General features: G+C 33.0%; 1 protein-coding gene across 1 annotated transcript in view; it reads right to left on the minus strand.

Moving 5' to 3' along the window:
• The window catches only part of LOC128675514 (neuropeptide CCHamide-1 receptor-like), an 85,647-nt gene that overhangs the window by 33,115 nt on the left and 31,536 nt on the right, over positions 1-20,996 (minus strand). The window contains exon 2 of the mRNA XM_053754972.1: positions 6,773-6,966. Coding sequence (XP_053610947.1) covers positions 6,773-6,957 — 185 coding nt within the window. The 5' untranslated portion in view covers positions 6,958-6,966. The remainder of the gene's footprint in view (positions 1-6,772; positions 6,967-20,996) is intronic.

The raw sequence follows: 20,996 nt of genomic DNA on the forward strand, positions 1-20,996 counted from the left end.
GCGAATAGTTTTATCATATTATATTTAATCCTTACCGTACTTAAGCAATTTAACGTTAAAATTATATTGATTTTCAATAATCCATGTACTTAAGTAATCTGTCGCTTATCGTTCGATCATTTTAAGCCCGAGAGCAAAGCGATTAGCGAAATTTTTTACCCCCGACTCAAAAAGAGGGGTGTGTGTGTGTACGGCACGTACAGTAGCTCATCAACGGGTGAAATGATTTGGATGCGGTTTATTTATTTGATAGCTAATTTTTATACGGTGGTTCTTAGATATGTTTAATCAAAATTGGTTCAGCCGTTCAAAACTTGTAGCGAAATGAATATTGAAAGTCGGTAGTTTTTAATTTGTCTAACAAATAAACTTGTTGAGGTACTCGTTGATTTTACACTACCTGAAACTGAAAAGGCGTGTAATATTTTCAGGGATTGTTTTTTCATTACTCCGTTATTTTAATATTTTAGTTGTGTATTTAACAAAAAGATTAAGAAAACCTTGTGTTTAAAAAAATATGTTGCGTGGTTCCAAGAATGTGCTTTTTTGTTCCAAAGAAGATTTCAAGCTCAGTCAAAAAATAACATTCATGAACATATTTCCATAAACTTCAAAGAAAGAAAAATTGTAATTCTTTTAAAATGGAAATTGTTTATTTTTTCTAATTAGGTATACGTATGTTTCAGTCCAGGCATTTACCTTAAAAATCTAGGTAAGTTTTGTGAACTCTACTCACTAAAGTGTGGTGACCATTAAACTATCACAACGGTTTCCAATAAGATTCCCTAATAGCGTTTCGAATTGAACCAATGTTAAATAACTATAATGGCATTTTGTAAGATAGACTAGCTGTGCTTCGTGGCTCCGCTTTCATGTGAATTCCGAATTAAATCAAAATGAAATAATAATAATAGGTACATGAAATCTGTCACAAAACTTTTGTCAAATATTCCTCCAATGAATAGTAAAATTTTTTCAAATTATTTTTTAATCTTTTTGGAACTTACTGCTATAAAATATTTTTTTTTAGCTCTATCGAAGGTTTATTATAAAAATCGAATGGCTTGAAAATGTGAGCTATAATTTATCACTAACAGCTGGGGCACTACTTTTAAAAGGAATATATTTGTGTATCCGCGCGTGTTTTCTCTTAAATTTCTTTGTTCCAGCGTTTCATATTAATTTCATTCTGTCGCAATTATCACGCCATAGGGGTCCTTTCGAAGTAACTGAACATGTTACTATGATGTCTGTGCAATAATGTATGTATGACTATTGTATTGACTGTACATTAAGTAAGTCTTACTCATTGTTTCATAGTCACAGCGATCTTGGTTTTCTCTAAGAGCGTGAGCTATGATGCATATCATATCATTTAGGTAGGTCATCTATCTAAGGTTAACGACTACAAGGACCATGCATCAAACCACTGCTCTCTCTTTCATTGGAGCGTATTCCTTCTCTCTTAGCGGCTGAGTCATAAAATCAAATAATATGAACAAAATGTTTCCTTTATTGCAAAAAACTGAATCGGTGGTGGCCCAGTAGATAAGACCATGCGCCTGTGATCAAAAGGTTCGATTTCTACTCGTGCCCCATGAGTTTGTTTATCAATCTCCCTCATATATAGTAGTTTTCATTGGCCATTTGCGTACTTACATCACGAAGAAACACACACAGGTTGACAGTTTAAGTTCACTAGTGTATATGAGACTATTTGACACGTTTACGACGGCAGGTTGTCGTAAAAGTAATGGCAGATGCCTTTAACCGGCTGCTTGAATAAAATCTGACACTAGTCCAGTGTAAGCATCACAAATGGTCTGTGGTTAGCATTAACAAACTGAATTATACGCATACTTTTAATGATACATTTAAGCAATTTGAGGATGATGTTGCTGATTGAACAAGTGTTCACTTGTTTAATTATGATTAATTTAATCTTCTGGACTATTGTTTTTTGTCCTAAATTAAAAAAAAATAGTGCAAAGACACAAAACAGTGACATTTCTTCGCTTAAAAAAATATAACACGAATTATTCAGCATTTTTAAAAATTCATTGGTCCTGTACCAATCAAGTCAATGGGACGAGAAATCGAATTTACATCGGTTTACTGATCCAAATACGAATCATCGCTTTAATATCCAGCTGATTTATGTGAATTGTATGTTTAAACAAGTCTGCAAATATATGGCGGGTTGTTTACACTTATTTCCAAATGTATTCTTGTCGACTTATCATTTTATTATGTTTGTTCACGGCCGTGTAATTGGATTGCCTGTTTTATTAGATCTTGGATATTAAGATCTATCCGTAAAGCCATTGGTTGGAACTAGCTATACTAAGAACTATTTGATATAAATTACATTTGTTGCTGTTTCTTTTGTCTGCGGCCCGCCGTCACCTTCTGGCACGGTGAAAGGTATTAGAATGACTTACCCCGTTACTAATATAAACTTTAATGCATACTTTAAACTAATATATGTTTTTACTATTTCACTTTATAATAATATATTTGTCATTGACAGAAAGAGACAATACATTAATAATTAAAAGTATGTTTTAACTTTTTTATGAATAACAGCGTTATACCTATGTTTTTAGTTACCTAGAATACATAAGAAAGAGAGGTCGGGCCACAGACGATAGAGATATCGGTACATATTACCTTGCATCAAAAATCTCCAGTATTAGTTATGTCTTAATGGAACCTCACAATTATCTGTCTACCCTTAATATCTTATATACGTGAATGAATCCTGAATACATAAAGCTACTTTTTTGTACTTATCTTAAAAAAAAAAACTGGTTACACTCCGGGAGTGCCGGCAGAAGTGAAAACTTGAATGACGCGAGTTTAACATTTTTTACCCATCACTAAAAGTGCACAACGCCGCTAAAGAAGTTTTCACTTCAAACACTGCAGTTGGAATTTCTCTTGCGTTATTACTTCTCTTACGTTATAATTTCAAATTCTGTGATTTCTGCCCACCGAATTAGCTTCATTAACTTCACACAGCTGAAATTGCATTCGTTAGAGATGAACGTTGAGAGTTCTCAGTTAAAATTAATTGCAGTTGCGAACCGTCCGCACGGGACACAGTTGTCCCGAATTAATTGTATCGTTTTGTATAATTGGTCTTGTGAGTTTAACTGCGGACGTTGTAGCTTTGAGACAGGACAGTAATTGTTGGTCTCAAAATCATAAGATTTTTAGCAATTTATAAAATTTTGTAGCTTTGTACAACAAACATATTAAAATCCTTATTCTTACATATTTTAAAAAGAAGTCACTCTGTCGGGTCTGCGTCGGTCTGTATGAAAGCAATGAACTTAAAAAAAACTGCACGGATTTTTGAACGGTTTTCACTAATAGTGTTCCCTGAGGAAGGTGTAGTCGGGACGGGCCGCTTGTATATAAATGTGTTTGCTTATCTTGTTATTGCGAGATTCGACGGAAATAGTAATGTAGGACAGCGGTGTCGATATCCATGCTTATCTAACAAAACCCTCAATTTAACCCTCATAATATAAGATGAAAGGTATCCAAACATCCGATCCCTGATTAGCCTTTTTAGTTTTATTAATATGGTATAGTATGGTATATATATAAATATAGTTCTAGGTACCCGAATGAACGGAGAACGAACGAATATGAAAGAAATTTAGATAAAAATCCATATATAATCGGGCTCAATATGACTAGTTGATATACGAATATGTTTGCAAGACTTCACGTGAAACTAATTTGATAATTCCACAGATGAATAGTTGTGGCGAATACGATTGTGTACTGAGTCGAGATTATCGAATTAGGTTTGAGCTCCTTTATAATACAAAGTAACACATCACATAATATATTTGCCAAAGGATCGAAAGATAGATGTACAATGTATAATTTTAACAAAGAAAATGGAACAGCTACGAAATAATTCCTTTTATAGTTTGTATTTCGCGAAAAATAAAATACTATCTAAAAACTCCTGATGTTGCAGGCATCCATAGGCCGCAGTGACCACTTCCCACCATGTGGGCCGTAAGCTTGTTTACTTGCTCAATAATGTAAAAAATAGTACCAGTGTCAGCCTGGGAGCTCTAACTTAATAGGAAACTACAAAACGAAAATGTTTTCAGTACCAATAAACTTAAATGAACCCATTGTATATCGCGTGCTTACGTATTCACATGTCTAAACTCGTAAAACTGACTTTGTAAGCATATTCAAGTTTTTTTTTTATGCCAGATAATGACATAAACTTTTCTTTCCATTTTACCGCAACTCTCTAATGCTATCAGCCTACCACGAAACGTACAAAAATGTAGCACGTTATTAACGACCATACGCTGTCTCTTTTTCCCATATCGTGTACCCATTGTGTAAAAAAAGAAAGAACGTTTCGACGGAATTACGTGCTTAGGTATTTTATGTTTCGTGGTAGCCCCCAGATTTACTTGTGTTTGTAGAACGTCTGCGTTACATCTCACGATATTCCGAGTTACATACTCTATATTAAAAATTCTGAATGTGTTTAAGTAACATTGGTAAATAAATAAATAAAAAAAACAACACTCTATACTATATATTGTTTCGATTATATTGAAATAACATGGAATTATACATTATTAAACCTTAAATGTCTTCTATTGTATAAAATTTTACATTTTCTTGCGCATTCATTTATCTTGTCAAATCACTATAGTAACAATAGTTCTATTGTATTATGTCTGTATCATTTGTAATACCTTTATCTTAGGTCTTTCATAAGTCTGATGTCTACCTAATTTAATATTCGCTTATCGTGTAATGTGAAAGCGAACGTTTAACTCGACTGTGGACGAAATAGAGACGAGACCCGGTGGTGTATGAAATTTTGTGCATAGACAATTAGTTTTTCATAGACGCCGTGCATCCATATGGGTGGTAAAGTTTACCATATGACGTTAAGTCCCCCATTTGTACATACTTTATTGTAATTTGTACACTAAAGTTTTACTACTTACTTAGCAAAAACATAGAGATAACTAACATTTATCATTAATTAAAATTACTGCATGCTATCGCCTTTATCGACTTATTTAAATTGGCACAAAATAAGGAAAACCTATGTTAAAAATACGTATGGCAATTCACCTGGGTAAAAAATAAAATGTATGAATGTATTTATATAATCAAACAAGATAAATTAATGTCACTTTAATAAAATAAAACTAATTACAGTTTTATTAATTCCGAGATTTACTATTTTTCATACAACTTATTCATTTCAGACAATAAAGTAAATATAAGAAATACTTTCTGATTCCAAAATCTGTTGTGACGTCACGCACTTATATATAAGCTCCATATATATATTTTTTGTTATTGACATGACAAAAAATAATATCCGATTTGACTAGTTAAAGAATAGCCAATTTAAAATTAAAATTCGATCGAAATTTCTAACTGAACTGATAAAGAGTCTAGTTTAAGGACTACTAGTAATAGGATTTAGTGTGACGATATTAAGCATTTTGGACACTTCTAATTGTCTTCTTAATTCTATTTCTGTGGTTTTCGAGCCATTGTCGTGAACTCGCTGGCAAACTACCAAGTTCTCAACAACGTTTTACGGCGTGGTATCGCGTGATTCTATATACGACACTGCATTGTAAAGCAATTTTTAATAAGATACTTAGCTCCAAGATTCCCTGTTTTGTCAAGAGTATTGAAAATAAGTCGCAATAGGTATTGAATATATAGTATTGAAAATCTGTGAAAATTGTTTATTTATAGACCACAAAGAAGACATATTAATAAATTAAAACAAAACAATTCATAAATCAAAATAAAATATAAATAAATTACATTTAAAAATTACAATTATTAATTATAGTCAATCTATGTACTTATATAGTGACGGGAATTATTTATAATGACATTTGCGTATATTTTTACGATTTTGACATAATTTGATTATATTAAAATCTTGGAATTAGTAGATACTCCGTACTACTAAATCCATGACTAAAATACTTTATCCTTTATTGACAGGGCAATTCATTTATTTCTTATCTAGGAATAATCAACAATAATCAGATGCTATTATGAGCAATTTGAGATACATAATGTATCTGACTTTTATAATATGTCTTGTATATAGATCACTTCTAATCTTCGGAATTAAACGCTCATACAAAAGCGTTTAATTCCGAAGATTGGAAGTGATCTATGTAATAATAAAAGTAATAATAATTAATATTTATTTTGGAGTCAGTTTTTATTACTAGACTTTACTCTTACAAAAACAAAAACAAACACAGAGCTATAAACGAACTGGAGCAAGACTTGCCAATTCAGTTTAAAGCTGTATCCCAGTTGTGTATTTGTTAAATCCGAGAAGACTGCCAAGCATCTTAGCAAGGATTATCATGAAACTGATTGCTTGCATTTAGCATTTCATACGAATAGGGAAAATAGGTTATCGTCAAGTAGGTATTTATTGATTTTTTTTTGGAGTTAATAAACGATGACATTGAAAGAAATAAACATATTTAAAAATTCTACATACCTTTTAAATTTCATCAAAATCGGACCAAAGGTTCGCAAGTTATTGCGTTACAAACGTACATACATACAAAACATGTATTTTTGCCCCAAGTAAAATGGTAGACCTCGCTCGCTGGCTCAATTATTTGGTGACGGACACACTGGTAAACCCCGTATTATTGACGCTTTGACTTTGACTATAAATAAAACAAAGCGAGTAATGTATTTCCCGCTCCATACTTACGTATTAGGAACATTTCTCATAGCCTTATGTCTGACGAAGACCGCCACCAGGGTCCCGTTCCCGACGACGCCGATTACGAAGATGAGCGCGAATATGATCGGCACGATGTACGTCTCAGGACGCTGGTAGTACGGCTGGTAGGACTCCGAGCCATTCCCTGGGTAAGTCTCGTTGAACTCATCCATTTTTCATCGCTGCAAATAGAAGATGTTGTTGTAGAAAAAGAAGTATCGTCAAGTTTCTACGTATAGACGTTGGGCTCAATGTTTACTTACTACACTTCTATTTCCAAAGACAAAGACAAAGATTATTTATTTGCAAACATGAGTTTACATTTTTTTACAATGTGGTGTTAAAAGAAAAACTTAATCGTGTAGGATTATTGACTGTAGATTATTGTTTTACCGTCCACGGTTATGCAAATTTAAATGGAGAGCGTGCTATCATCCCACAAAACAAAACCAATAAATAAAAGTAATTGAATTAACTAATTTTTTATCTAAATCTATCATTAAAAAAATTGTTCAAATTATTATGACATTTATCAATCAGCAAGGACCTGAGGTGCTTTTTAAATAAATTTAAATTCTGATATTTAATTTGTTGTGGAATTTTGGTATAAATTTTAGGTGCCATACATACAATACTTTTCTAATGCTCTTGATGTATATTTATTCCGTATAGTAAGACATAATGTAAATAGTGTTATTTCTATGAGAATATGTCATGCTTTCTTAATATATTGCGATTTTTTCTCATCTGAGTGTGTTATAGGTAAAATTTGACGTAGGTTAAAAAGTTAGACCTTTCTCTATATCTATGATATACGTTCAATCAGCTGCATATCAAGTTACTGTACACGAACCTCTGTTACAATAGGTTTTTCTGTTAACAATGGAAAATGATCTTTTTCTGATCGGCCCGGGTCTTGGATGTTTATCTATTTATGTATTTGTTGTAAAATATAGTATCGTGGAGTTAGTATTCCATAACACAAGTCTCGAACTTACTATGGGGCTAGCTCAATCTGTGTGATTTGTCCTTATATATTTTATTTATTTATTTATTTAATCATCATAATTATGATCATTATACAAAATTCCTAAATTGTTAAATTGTATACTATGATGAGATATCGACATTCGTACAGAAGTAAATACACACAAAAGCTACATAATGAACATTACTAAAGCATTAACCCCTTCTCATTCATCACATATAACAGAAAGAAATGGAAAAGTTAATCTAAGCCATCTACCACACGGCACTAATTACGGGTCAAACGACAATGTCGACGAAGTCCATAGAAAGGAAATATTATACAAATTAGAAGTGTCATCTGCTTTTGTTTTTCTTTTAAAATAAACTAGCGGCCCGGCTTCGCTCGGTTCCAAACATAATTATACACCTAAACTATTAGGGTTGAGTTTTTCCATTTGGCCACGGAACCCAAAAAAAAAACATATTGGATCCCTGTACTTTATAATTTTTTAATGCATACGTTCTAAAAAGTTTGATATCAACTAAGATTAGGTATGTCATTTTAGTCTTAAGACACAATATATATCCTATGACCGGGGAACGCATGTAATACCACTTCTATATTATTCACATTCTTTCCGTGATGTAATCTGACCGAATGACTAACGAAGTCTGACAACTGAAGAATGAATGATTACGACAATATTTTTGCAGGATTTCTTTTTCAGTCTATTAACACCTCATCAATAACTGGATTTCAGCAATCAGCTGTTGTGGAGTTGTTTTGTTGTTTGTTGAAATCGTGCAGTCAGCGCGTTGCAATTTTCATCGATGAAAATAACTACTTCTAATAAAATGTTTTCTACTATTTTACCAGAATGTGTGATGCGGGGAGTCAGATTTTGTTTCCTTTAGAATTTCAGGGTTTTAGATAGCCAATATTAGAGACAATGTTTATCCATTGCGGGGAATTAAGTGCCGCAAACCTCATTTAGCTGGATAATGGTTTTATTTAGATTTAGAAATAGTTACAGGTTGCTAGCTTTTCGCCTTTAAAAAGAATTCCCAGTTTTTAGACCTTCTCCTTTCTTGACTTTTACAATCTGCGCGAGATAAAATGCAGCTTGTATACTTTTATGTTCACGAAAGATCTTTCTAGCTGGAAAAGTTTAAGAGATAAACGTATTCAAACAAACTCTTCAGATTTGATGCAATTCCTGACTTGAAATGAAAAAAATCTTTACAAAGAAATCACAGCTTAAAAAATAAACCTTATTTTTTAAGCCAAGAATGAGAGAGAGAGTGAGAGAATCGAGAAACTAACTCGAGTTTCAATGGTCTAGATCTATATAAATCGATTCATTATTCTTTTGTTCATATAGCATAAAGGCAAACGAGCATGCGTTTTGCCAAATCGTAAGCAAATACAGCTGCCCCTGGACATCAGCAACCTGATACGGATCTCCGATGCGTGGCTGACTTTTTATGAAAGCGATAGATGTTTTGCTTGAATGCTTTCCTTTATTGTAAGTTAGGTTAGTCCATATGATTTTTTCTATACTTTTCTTATTTCACTCGTCTGTAAAGGCCCAAGGGATATCACAAGATCGTAACGCTACAAATGATAAGTGTAAAGAAGTGTTAAAAACCCTTGAAATGTTGTAGTAAAATTTTATTACCACCATTTGGTACTTTGGTGAGCTTCGATATAATGTAATGATGATAAAATCACACTGTACTTAGCTATCAGTCAATTAGGCGATTATTTTCGCAGTTGTGTGTTGAATTTAGCTCCATTTACTGAAACACTTTCACGTCTTTATTGTGTTTTATTTTTTAAGCTGACCACGTGCTTCGTGGCGTTACAGCCTAGAATGAGAGAGAGAGAATCAAGAGTCATGAGACTTTAAGACTACTTTTAGATGAATATAATGAATACATCGTTGTCAAATATTTACTTATCCGGATCGGGCTCTAAATCAGCGCCAAAATACAAATAAAAATGTCTTTATATAATCTGCAGAGAGCAACTGTTCTTATCAGACAAAAAGATTTATAATTTCTAAATAGAATTACAGAGAATAGGCAGATTCAGTTGAGATTTGAGAAGCTTTCAAACAATCTAAATAATTAAGATGGCGTTAATTATTCAATGCGGTTTATACAAAGTATTTTCATCTTTAACTTAAATCTTAATATACTTGTTAAATACTATTAAGAACTTTCTTAATAATCGCTTACTTTTCACCCTAATTTACAACAAAATGTAGGTATCGAGTACAACTCGATAAGTAACGATTTAGTTGTAAATTAGTCAAATTGCTGCCCAAATTTTAATGATATTTGGTTATCGATTTGTCATTAAAGTCCGGGTAACATATGGTTATGAAGTTTCCACTGTACAAAGTTGTTAAACTTAACTAGGTGTGATTTACCAAGTATATAGTATATAGTAACTAAATATAATTCTTATAATGGATTGTCGAAAATTACAATTTTATATAACAGCCGGCTATCTCGACTTCGCTTGGGTTAATCAAAATAAATTATACACCAAAAAATTGTTCTTGAATCACTCTATCTGTTAAATGCATGATAATGTTGCGTAGTTTTAAAGATCTAAACACACACAGCGGGAAGTGACTTTGTTTTGTACTATGTAGTGATTATTATTCCATTGTTATTCGTCAAAAACAAGTGATTGATGAACTTTAAAAACTTCTATTTATGTGGGTATGCGCTTTATCCTTTTTTATTTTGCGTTTGAACCAGAATATTTTTTTAGCTCTCAATCTTACCTCGTACATCATTACCTTATAAGATACCTGTCACAGGAAGAAAGATGTGGTCTTGGTCCACGCAAATTCAAAGAAATCTTTTCACTCTTGCCTTACATTCATCTTGAGTATATTCACGTAAACAGATAACAAATTGATATCCATTGACCACGTGTGTTTCTGAAGAAGGTCTACCCACGTGATCTTTAGAATCCATCGCTGAAATGACGCCATCGAGTGATAAAACCGAAAAATGTGTTTCATAGACTCTGTCATAATCTTCTTCTGGGATCAGATCACCTAAAGACATCTGACTTCAATTTTACGACTACCTACTGTGTCTAGTACCAAATAAATACACACTAGTGAACTTAATCTGTCAACCGTTGTGGAGGTTATATATATATATATATATTTTTATATACAAACTCATGTGACATGAGTAGGATTCGAACCTGGGACTATTCATCCATAAGCGGACAGTTTTTACCACTAGACCACCACCGCTTCCGTAAATATCGTAAATATAATACTGTATATTGGAATTGTATGTAAAGTGAGACCCAACTTGAGTCGCTTCCGATCCTTCTTTAAAGAGCCCAAAAAACTTTTTCCATTCGATGACTTGAAAGCTGCTGTGCATAAACAGTCACCCATCGTCCTAGCTTAGCTACTAATGCCAAAAGGCAGCGCGACACGAGGCGCCATGGGATAACATCTAATGTATAATATGTCCATATTGTTCTGGACTTGGGTGAAACATTAAAACATTAGATAAATAACTTGCGGTCCGTCCCGGCTTCTCCCACATTTAAAACGTAAAAGACCGACATTTTTTTCGGTGAGAAGTTTGTTGCCCCGTTTCTTCTATTAGTTTTGAGAAGTGATGTCCTGATGTCCTCAGTTGAATAAGGAATTTTGCCGATACATGTCGTAATATTTTAGTTGCTTGTTTGGCACACGTACATCGTACCAGCGGGGAGTTGCATTGCTATCGCCGACATATTTGGTACATATCTAGCGTCACCTTGCATCATTCGGTGCTTCGTCGCTCACTCAGAACTGATATTCAGACGCTTTGTGTGGACTCTCTTTAACATCAGAATGGTATTGTATGAAAATACATTCCATTTTGAAATTTATTCCTTTCGGTATAGCTTTCAAAATCGCTTCGAGATTCTGTGTTATTCCCAAGTCAATATTGTATGTATTTTCTTTCATTTATTATAGTCGAAACGAAATCTAAATCAATAAGAAAATATTCATTATCACCTTCACATAAATGTATTCTACATACTTATAGGATAATATAAACATCTAAATATTATTATGTTTCTCATTTTATTCGATAAAATTCAAGTATTCATTGCATATAAAATCCGGTCCGGTGGTGACAGCAGCGCATCAAGTAAATTTATAGATTATCTTTATTATGTCTGTTCGCAATAAATTCCATAACGCACGGATTTTCATGCGTGTTTTCATCAATATTTAAATGTAGGTATAATCTATTATGTTTTTAGTCGAGCGAAGCCGAAAAGAGGCGCTATTTATTCTATATTATTAAAAAGATATCGCGTATAAAACTATTCTGGTCTGATGGTAATCGTAAATTATTGGTCTATTCAATAAAAAATATAAATAAAATAGATGTTTGTCGGGAAAATGTTTCTCTCCAGATCGCAAACATGTCCGTCCGTGTGTAAAATCTTGTCAACCCGTTCTTGCTTCGCTAGATTCGAAAAATGCCATGACAAAGATACTGACAAATACTTTACTATACTTACAAACCTATGTGAACAACGAGTGTTATATTGTACTAGTTGCGCCCCGGGGGAATTTTGGGATAAATAGTACCCCGTGTGTTATTCTAGGATGTATTTTACCCATATACCAAATTTCATAACAATCCGTCTAAATAGTAAATTTTGCGTGAAAGAGTAAAAAATATACACACATACATCCTCACAAACTTTGGCATTTATAATATTAGAAGGATATGATAGGATAAATTGTACACGTATTCGGTTGTTGTGTATTAGGTTGCTTCAGTGTTGACTAATGTAAAACGAAGTTTACGAGAACATCGTGTTATTGCTAACACGATGTCAGATTTTATTCAAGCCGCCTGGAGGCATCTGACAGGATATTTACGACTATCTATACCCATTTGGTGGGAATCATAGTGCATACACATTTGAGTATTAAATGGTCTAAGACTTACATTTGTTAATTGACGTCTTTGGAGAAAATGCTGCGGTGAAGTTTGTTGCACCGCTTCTTCTTCACCTGCGCTTTGGGAGTCGTCAGTATACTTAGATTAAGTATTTTTTGACGTCAATAAGTTATATATATCATACAAAAATTGAATTTGAATTTGAATCTACCAGCATGCAGGTATCTAAGTTTTTTATAAATTCCTAGATTTCATACGAAAATAAGAATTGCTTCTCAATTTCTACTCTATTATGGAAAAAATTACTTATCAGTAATCCAATTTTAGTGACGTTCCTTTAAATATATTCAGTTCAAATTTAATACGAGTACAGCCCGCGGGTACGCAAACTTTACTCATATGTAGAAAACGGCCAAATCATAACAGATATTCAATGTAAGTTAGCGAATGTACAAAAGGATAACGGAAATACTCATATTTAGAGAGTAAATCTAAATATTTTTATTAACATTTCGATGCGTATCTGTCTTTTACTTCATAAGGTATTCCGAAATAAAAAATGGATGCTTACGTTAACCATGTTTGCGCGGACGTTTTGAAATCGAATGATTGAAATGAAATGCCCTGCTATTGTGTCACAATCCTACCTAATATTATAAATGCGAAAATTTGAATGGACGTATGTGTGTATGTAGGTTTATTACTCTTTCGCATAAATATAATATATAATAAATATTTAATAGATGGATTGTTATGAAATTTAGTACACGGGTAGAATATAACCTGGAATAACACATAGGGTACTTTTTATCCCGAAATTTCTACGAGAGCGAAGCCCCAGGGAACAGCTAGTTTTTAATAAAATTCAAAATTATCATATGAGCAATTTTTCTTTTTTTGCTCAACCATACTATATTCCTACGTTTTCTTTTCCGTATACGTTTCCTTTTCTTTTTCGGCATTTACCTTCATTAGCTGACGAATTGGCACTCATATCCATCTTGACAACATCAAGGTCTTTTTGGTTTTGCCATTCTTAACATATGTCTTGTAATTTGTTACATTAACAAGAAGACAATTTTCGTCGTTGACACAAGCCTGCCTCTTACAACTAAATATAAATATAATATTTAAGTATTTTAGTACGTTGACAAATAGGTTCCACTTCTGTGCCCACTTCATTTAGTATCTTCTGCGAATCAAGCTCATCTCAAATTCAAATGATACCGTTTTAATAAAGGCGCGTACGTCATTTCTGAGGCCGAAATGAAAAACGGTCATTTGACATTTGTATTATTGTATATTTAAATTACACGTATATATATGTCGCCGAGGCAGAAACGGTGGTGGTGTAATTGTTAAGATGCCCGCCTCTGGATCGAAAGGTCCCAGGTTCGAATCCTACTCGTGCCACATGAGTTTGTAGAACCTATCTGACTCATGTATAGTAGATTTCATAGATCACTACTTGCTTCCGGTGAACGAAAACATCGCAAGGAAACCTGCACACTGGTTGATATTAACTTGTGTGTGAAATGCAGAAAGCAATAGTAAAATAGAGGAGGATGAAATAAAGGAGTTAAAAATCAATTTGATAAAAAAGTCTATTAACTTAATAAAAAAACCTGAATCAACTTACAAAATAATCACTTATATATTATAAATATTTAATTTCGGACCGCTGTTTCTCGATTGGGTGGGTATTCTAAAAATGTCTCTATTCTTGGACTGGCACTTAGTATTGCGGGAAAAGTGCATGTCATCTGCACTCGTAGCAGTAGCTACGGCGTAGAGGGTTACGATCGCGGTGGCTCTACGACGACGGTGGCCCCGAACCGTTCGCCAAAATTTGGTGTAATCAACATACATTTATGTTTTTTTACTTGCGGTAAATAAAAGCTTTCATACAAACTATACAATAATTGTGTATTAATATCGGCATTGGTCTGAGTTTTGCGGTAGTGTGTGTGTAGACGGCATAAAACATAGAGAAATAGGATGATATTTTTGAATGTTTTATTGAGCACTAACTGCGCCCTGGCGGTTCGCTACCGTAAAAATTACGGGATAAAAAGTACTCTATGTATTTTTTCAGATTATATTCTGCCCGTGTATAAATTTTTTATACAATATGTTCTGTATATTTTGCGTGAAAGAGTTTATTATATAAAATTAAAACACAAATGAAATACCTACATCCTCATAAACTTTCGCATTTATAATGTTAGTAGGTTATAAATTTATGTTTTTGCAAATAAATATATTCCCTTTACACACATAACAAAAGCAATTTAACATAGACACAGATCATTTCTCACCAGGCGCCGCCGCGCGTCGTCGTTGTAATTGTAATGCCTTACGCGTGGCATCCCTTACAGACGCCATTTGTATTCAGCGACAAACGGGAATTACGCCCAATCGGGACCGGGGCGAAATAGTATAGAAATAGAATGAGTAGTGATTATTGAAATTTATACGAGCTATAGTCGGTAGATAAATTTCAGCCACGTTGATGTAAAACACTCATTTCTGCACGCTGAAACGCATTTCTGTTTAAATATTGCCCTGTTATGTAATCATCAGTTTTAGAAGTCAGTCATATAACATAGACTAAAACAATAAACAGATATTTTACCAAATTTAAACGTATTTAAATTAATCTCGCTCATTTTTGCTTTGACATTATTCTCCATGAATTAAATATGGCGCGTATTTGTTCTTTTCTTAATTTAATTTTTTTTTACAATTCTTTTTTTAAGCGGCCAGGCATTAGTCTGACTTTATAGACATTGAATTTGACAATTACCTATAACATGATATGACAACTACCTACTACTAACATACTACAATTTTTATGCAATCTTCACAATGTCAAGGTGAAAATAATTTCGTTTAATCTAGACTCATTTTGCAAGCAGCTAAGATGGCTTCTGAGGAAGGGTATTTACCATATAGCTGAAATACATAGTTTAGATAATTCTCTGACTGTCAGGAACACCGAATGTTGTTGATATGGCAGAATAATCCTATCATTTCCAGCTACGACTTAACTGGGTTGTAGTGTATTAAGATATTCATAGAATTTATCCAAAGTCACAAAATAATACCGGAGTCTAAGGTAAGTTTAGCTCCTTGGCGTGTTTTTGTTTGTGCAGTGTCTATATTATAATATTAAGTAATATAGTTTCAAATATTTATGAAAAAATTATAGTTGCTTATGCACTACCATAGTTTTTTGGTTCCCTATTTTTATGCATACAATTTTATGTCATAATTTAACATAGCATATTTTTACTTATCATAATAATAGTTATGCACAATATTAATTTGGCATAATGTTTTAGGCATACTTTTTTTATGCATACATACCATAAGCATAACAATTTTTAAGCATAATATTCTAAAGCATATTGGCGGCTTATAGGGTATAGCCCAAGGTCACCCCGTTGCACCCTACCAAAACTTAATATACTGCTACATTACAGCTTTATGCAAATCAAAATTATGGTAAAATACATTAGCCTAAACAATTTTGCTTATTGAAAAGGTATATAAAAATGTAAAAATATTATTATGTCAAAAAAATATATGCCTGACTCGTCATGCTAAATTAAATTAGGATAAAAAAATTATGCGAAAAAATGAGATCCCTAGTATTTTGCCAAAAAACTGACTTCCAGAAACGTGACTTTCTTGAAAAAAATTATAACATTTAATTATTTGGTCTTATTTGGTTCTTGTTGGATCTCAGTAGAGTCGGCCTTTCGCGCTTTTTAAAATTTGTATAATGCACATTTGTTCATTAAACTCATATACTGAAAATCTTAAATCTTTAAACGAGATATTTGTTTCTACCACGCCTAAACATGATATAACAAATATTGTTGTAAATATATATATATATATTTTTAAAATTTATTTTATGCAATTTGCAATATAGGATACATTGTGTAATTTGTATGTAAGCTCAAACTATCCATGTTCGGCGAATTGTTTGCCAATAGTCTATCGTCGGCCTTTGTCTGGGAGTAAATCATGAAAATTGGATCATAAAGCGATTTCAATTTCTGTGAAGTGACACTTCAATAAAATACATTACGTTCGCCTAGTCAGATCAAGGACATGCGCTTATATAATAATATATCCAATTTTACCTCGGGGAAATTCACGGTTGTGCTATTATTGTATGTTCCTCATACTTAACATGTGTATAGCGTAGCATTCCCTAATGCGTTAGGGTTAAGCCTGTAATGATACGTGAAAAATGATGGTAAATAAATAAAATATCACTATTGCAATACGTATATTTGCCCCTAGATGGCGTTGATCGAAGAGTCGTATCGTAGTCGTCTTGAAAATTACAGAACTTTAGTAAATGATACACTCGATAAGAAAGATAATGACTTAAGTCTCTATAATTTCTCTCACAAATTATTTCATTTAATTTGTTTGGAAGATTGTTGGCAAAATAGAGAACGTAGCAATAAATAGGAACTAAAAGCCATTTACAAATCTCCACTAGTAGACATCTCAGCGTCTTCTCGGTCGCTTCTCAGCCGTTAAGTCTCAGGACCCATGGTCGCTTATAGGTGTCTACAATTCCTATTTATTCCAATTCTGACGCTGTTTTTCGGCACGAGTATAGGTTTTGTCCTTTCGGAGGCCAAGATCCACTTCGAGGCGACTGAGCTATGGGAGTAAGCAAGTATGAGTATAGTTTATGCCTCATGAAAATTATTGCACATTAAACACGCATAACATGTTTATCACCCTCATTTGGGCTGTGGTTCAAAGATAAAAACATGTTTTGTTTTCATATTCCCTTAAATTTTGTGGACGTGGCATACATTTATGAACATTTTCGTATAAAAACATTATTCTTGAAACGATTTTGTATTATGTAATATATTTAAAGTCGCAAGAATTACCACGTAAATCTTGATTATGTAATTACATATAGTTACGGGTTATAATTATGATAAAACCAAATAATATAGATGTTAATTGATTAAATTAAGCCGAGATGGTACAGTAAATAAGACAATCTGCGATCGAAAGGTTTCAGGTTCGAATCCTACTCGTTTTACTAAGTTGTACTAGTTGTGGTTCCCAGCTACGCTCACGGCAGAAAGAATTCTCTATTTGAAGTCTAAGAAGTCTCTATTTTTCTACAAGTGTTCACCTCATTACACCATTTGAGGGGTTATAATTTTGTAAATAATGTCACGACAGACAAACATACTTTCGCATTTATATTATAAATAGTATGACTGATATTTTAGGTCCGATTTATGCTCGAAACATAAGTAGGTCCTTGGTTCTTCATAGTCGTATTCCTCATGGCTGAGGGTCGTGGTCATTACGTGGAATGAAACACACACAACAACTTTCTTGGCATTATTAATGGATTGGTTTGCCATTGCCTTCTCCATTTCACACACAAGTTAATAATAATCAACCAGTGTGTAGGTTTCCTCACGATGTTTTTCCTTCACCGATCTTTGGTTAGTCTACTATAAAACAACTCTCTCATGTCTGAGTTTTCTCCTGTTCCTTCTCCTGTTCCTACCTATGTAATTTTAAGATCAAGTACGCCCATCACCTTCTTGTGTAAGTTCTCTAAGAATAATAGGTTTAACTTTCACATTGAAAATTGCAATATTGTAACTCCTTAGCCACCGAATTTTTACATTATAATTTCTACTTATATTTTAAATTTTTATTTATAATAATATTTTTTATTTCACTTATACAGGCTTAACTGAATATCAGCGCTGTGGATCATGCCGCAGCGTATAGCTGAGCTGGTTACCTTTTCGGCTTTGATTTTCTAATTTTCCATTATTAATTTCCTATAAAATTCGGTACATTTTAGCATAAATATATACATAACGTATGTAAACATAATATGTAAATGTGTTTTTGTTAAGCCTAATAAAGTTTTTCTTTCTTTCTTTCTTTTAGTGTAAAAGAATGGATTGTAAACAACGATCGAACGACTCGTTTCCCGGGTTTTTATGCTCCGGGCATTAACTTGGAATGTTATCTGTAGGATCAGGAGTCTTTTAATAAATAGCCGCCGTCTTTTTTACATATGGTTCGAAGAAATAAAATGGAGATAGGTACAATCGATTTCGTATGTTGCAAACTACGAGGCGGACATGTAATGTACATATACATATAATGTAGTAAATAACTATTACAAAGATATTGTATGATATTTTTTAATCTATGTATCATCATCCTTTAGTTGATGAAAGGTGCGCTTCGAAGGTGTGCTAATAGTGTGAATACCAACACGACCGTAATTGCACGCAAGTGCACGTAAGTACAAGTGAACAGCATTAAGCGGTTGGCATCTCGCCACAAAGTGAACTTCAATTCGTTTGTGGTTAGGGTGCCGACCGGGCGAGGACTTCTGGCCGCTGGGAGTAGTGTTCCGGAGGTTCCGAGGACGACTGCCTGCTGACCCAGCGTGCGACACGATATTTTATTTATATGTATGTTAGTCTGTAAGGTATTTATAATATGGGTCACTGGCATTTGTATTAGGTTTTTAATACTGTACTTATGAAATGAAATGATTTATTTATTATTATATTATTATTATTAATAGGCGTGGTATAGGGACGAGTTTGCAATGAATTTGGGTAGGTTGATCTGCTGTTGATTGTACAAGTCAAATCGTGAATGGATGCTACCAAGGGGAACTGGTTAGCTTGTTTCTCATACCTATATATTTCGTTTGGTTAATCGTGTTTGATATCTATATTTTTTACACGACCATAATCATAAAAATGTTTTGTATACTTTTGACTACGTACTTTGTTATACAATTAGAAAAAACAATAATGATTGAAGCCCTCTGATAAGTCAGGAACCATGAGTTCTCCTCAGCTGCACTTTGTAGCATTTTGAGAAAAAATAAAAAGAATAAAAAAAAATACAAGAAAGAAAGAGCCTCTGAAGTTATGCTTTGATTTTGCTCATAATTATTATTGTTATATGCACGCATTTTATAAAAGCATCATAAAATTAATGGACTCTCAGCTGCCATAAAATAAGCTCGCCACACAAGCCTCTCAATTAACTGAAAACTTTCATCAAACATTACAGATAGAATGAAAGGTTCATTTTCAACGGGGCCCAATAAATAACTTGGCCCAAAAACTATACACAGACCTATTTTCAACGGGGCCCAATAAATAACTTGGCCCAAAAACTATACACAGACCTTTCATAAGAATATATATATATGTAACTTATCGAAACAAGCATTAAAATAAAGTATTCTAATGAAAAAAAAACTTGTTAGTCACGGGAAGAAGTGTTAGAAAAATGTCTATCGCGATTGCCAACTTTCATGTCAAATGTGGTAGTTCTGGAAAGACAATTAAGGTTAAGTCACATTTAATGCGCATATTCAGATGGCGGAGACAGAAGATCGACAGAAATACGTTCGGTTTTTAGCCTATAGCTTGAAACGATGTCTCAATTTAAATTTAATAAAAAAATATATAATAATATATCTATATGGCATGTGGGTGGGTCCATCCAAGAATAGGACTACTCCATATCCTAACCTGTGGAGATGTGTGTGAAAGGACACATAGCCTTGGCAGCAGATAGGCAACAATAGCATTCCTAGGGAGGATTGATCTCAGGCAGCAGGTCGGTCACAAAACCACAATAGAACGATGATAAAGAGAAACATAATATAGTAGTATCTCAAAATTGAAGTAAGTTAAAATATCATTGAAGTTAAAAAGAAGTACCGCAGCAATGTTGGTAAACATTAGTGGGCCACGTTGTAAATAGTTCCAGATAAAACGCGGCAACAATTAAAAGCTTGGTTATCACGGTAAAAGCAAATTGAATCATAGAGCACCTTATTGAAACTTGTATTGACGTTAGATAAAATTAAATTGCATTATGTTTTCCTAGCTTTGGATTTAGAATTTTTTATATTATTTAGCGGTAAAATATAATATATATTGACATGAAATTGTCCCTTGTCAAAGGTTCGTGAATATGCGAAATTATATAGAAGAGCGGAAAAACTGCACTGTCTATGGTGTAGTAACATTATTATATACTATATATATATATATATATATATATATATTATATACTATTTATATACTATTATTATATACTATTTATATACTATTATTATATACTATTTATATACTATTATTATATACTATTTATATTATATATTATATACTATATATTATTATTAACAAATAACGAATACATAGGTATAAACATATGTACTCGTTATTTGTTA

Source organism: Plodia interpunctella, chromosome 14 (genome assembly GCF_027563975.2).
Source record: "Plodia interpunctella isolate USDA-ARS_2022_Savannah chromosome 14, ilPloInte3.2, whole genome shotgun sequence".
Taxonomy (NCBI): Eukaryota; Metazoa; Arthropoda; class Insecta; order Lepidoptera; family Pyralidae; genus Plodia; species Plodia interpunctella.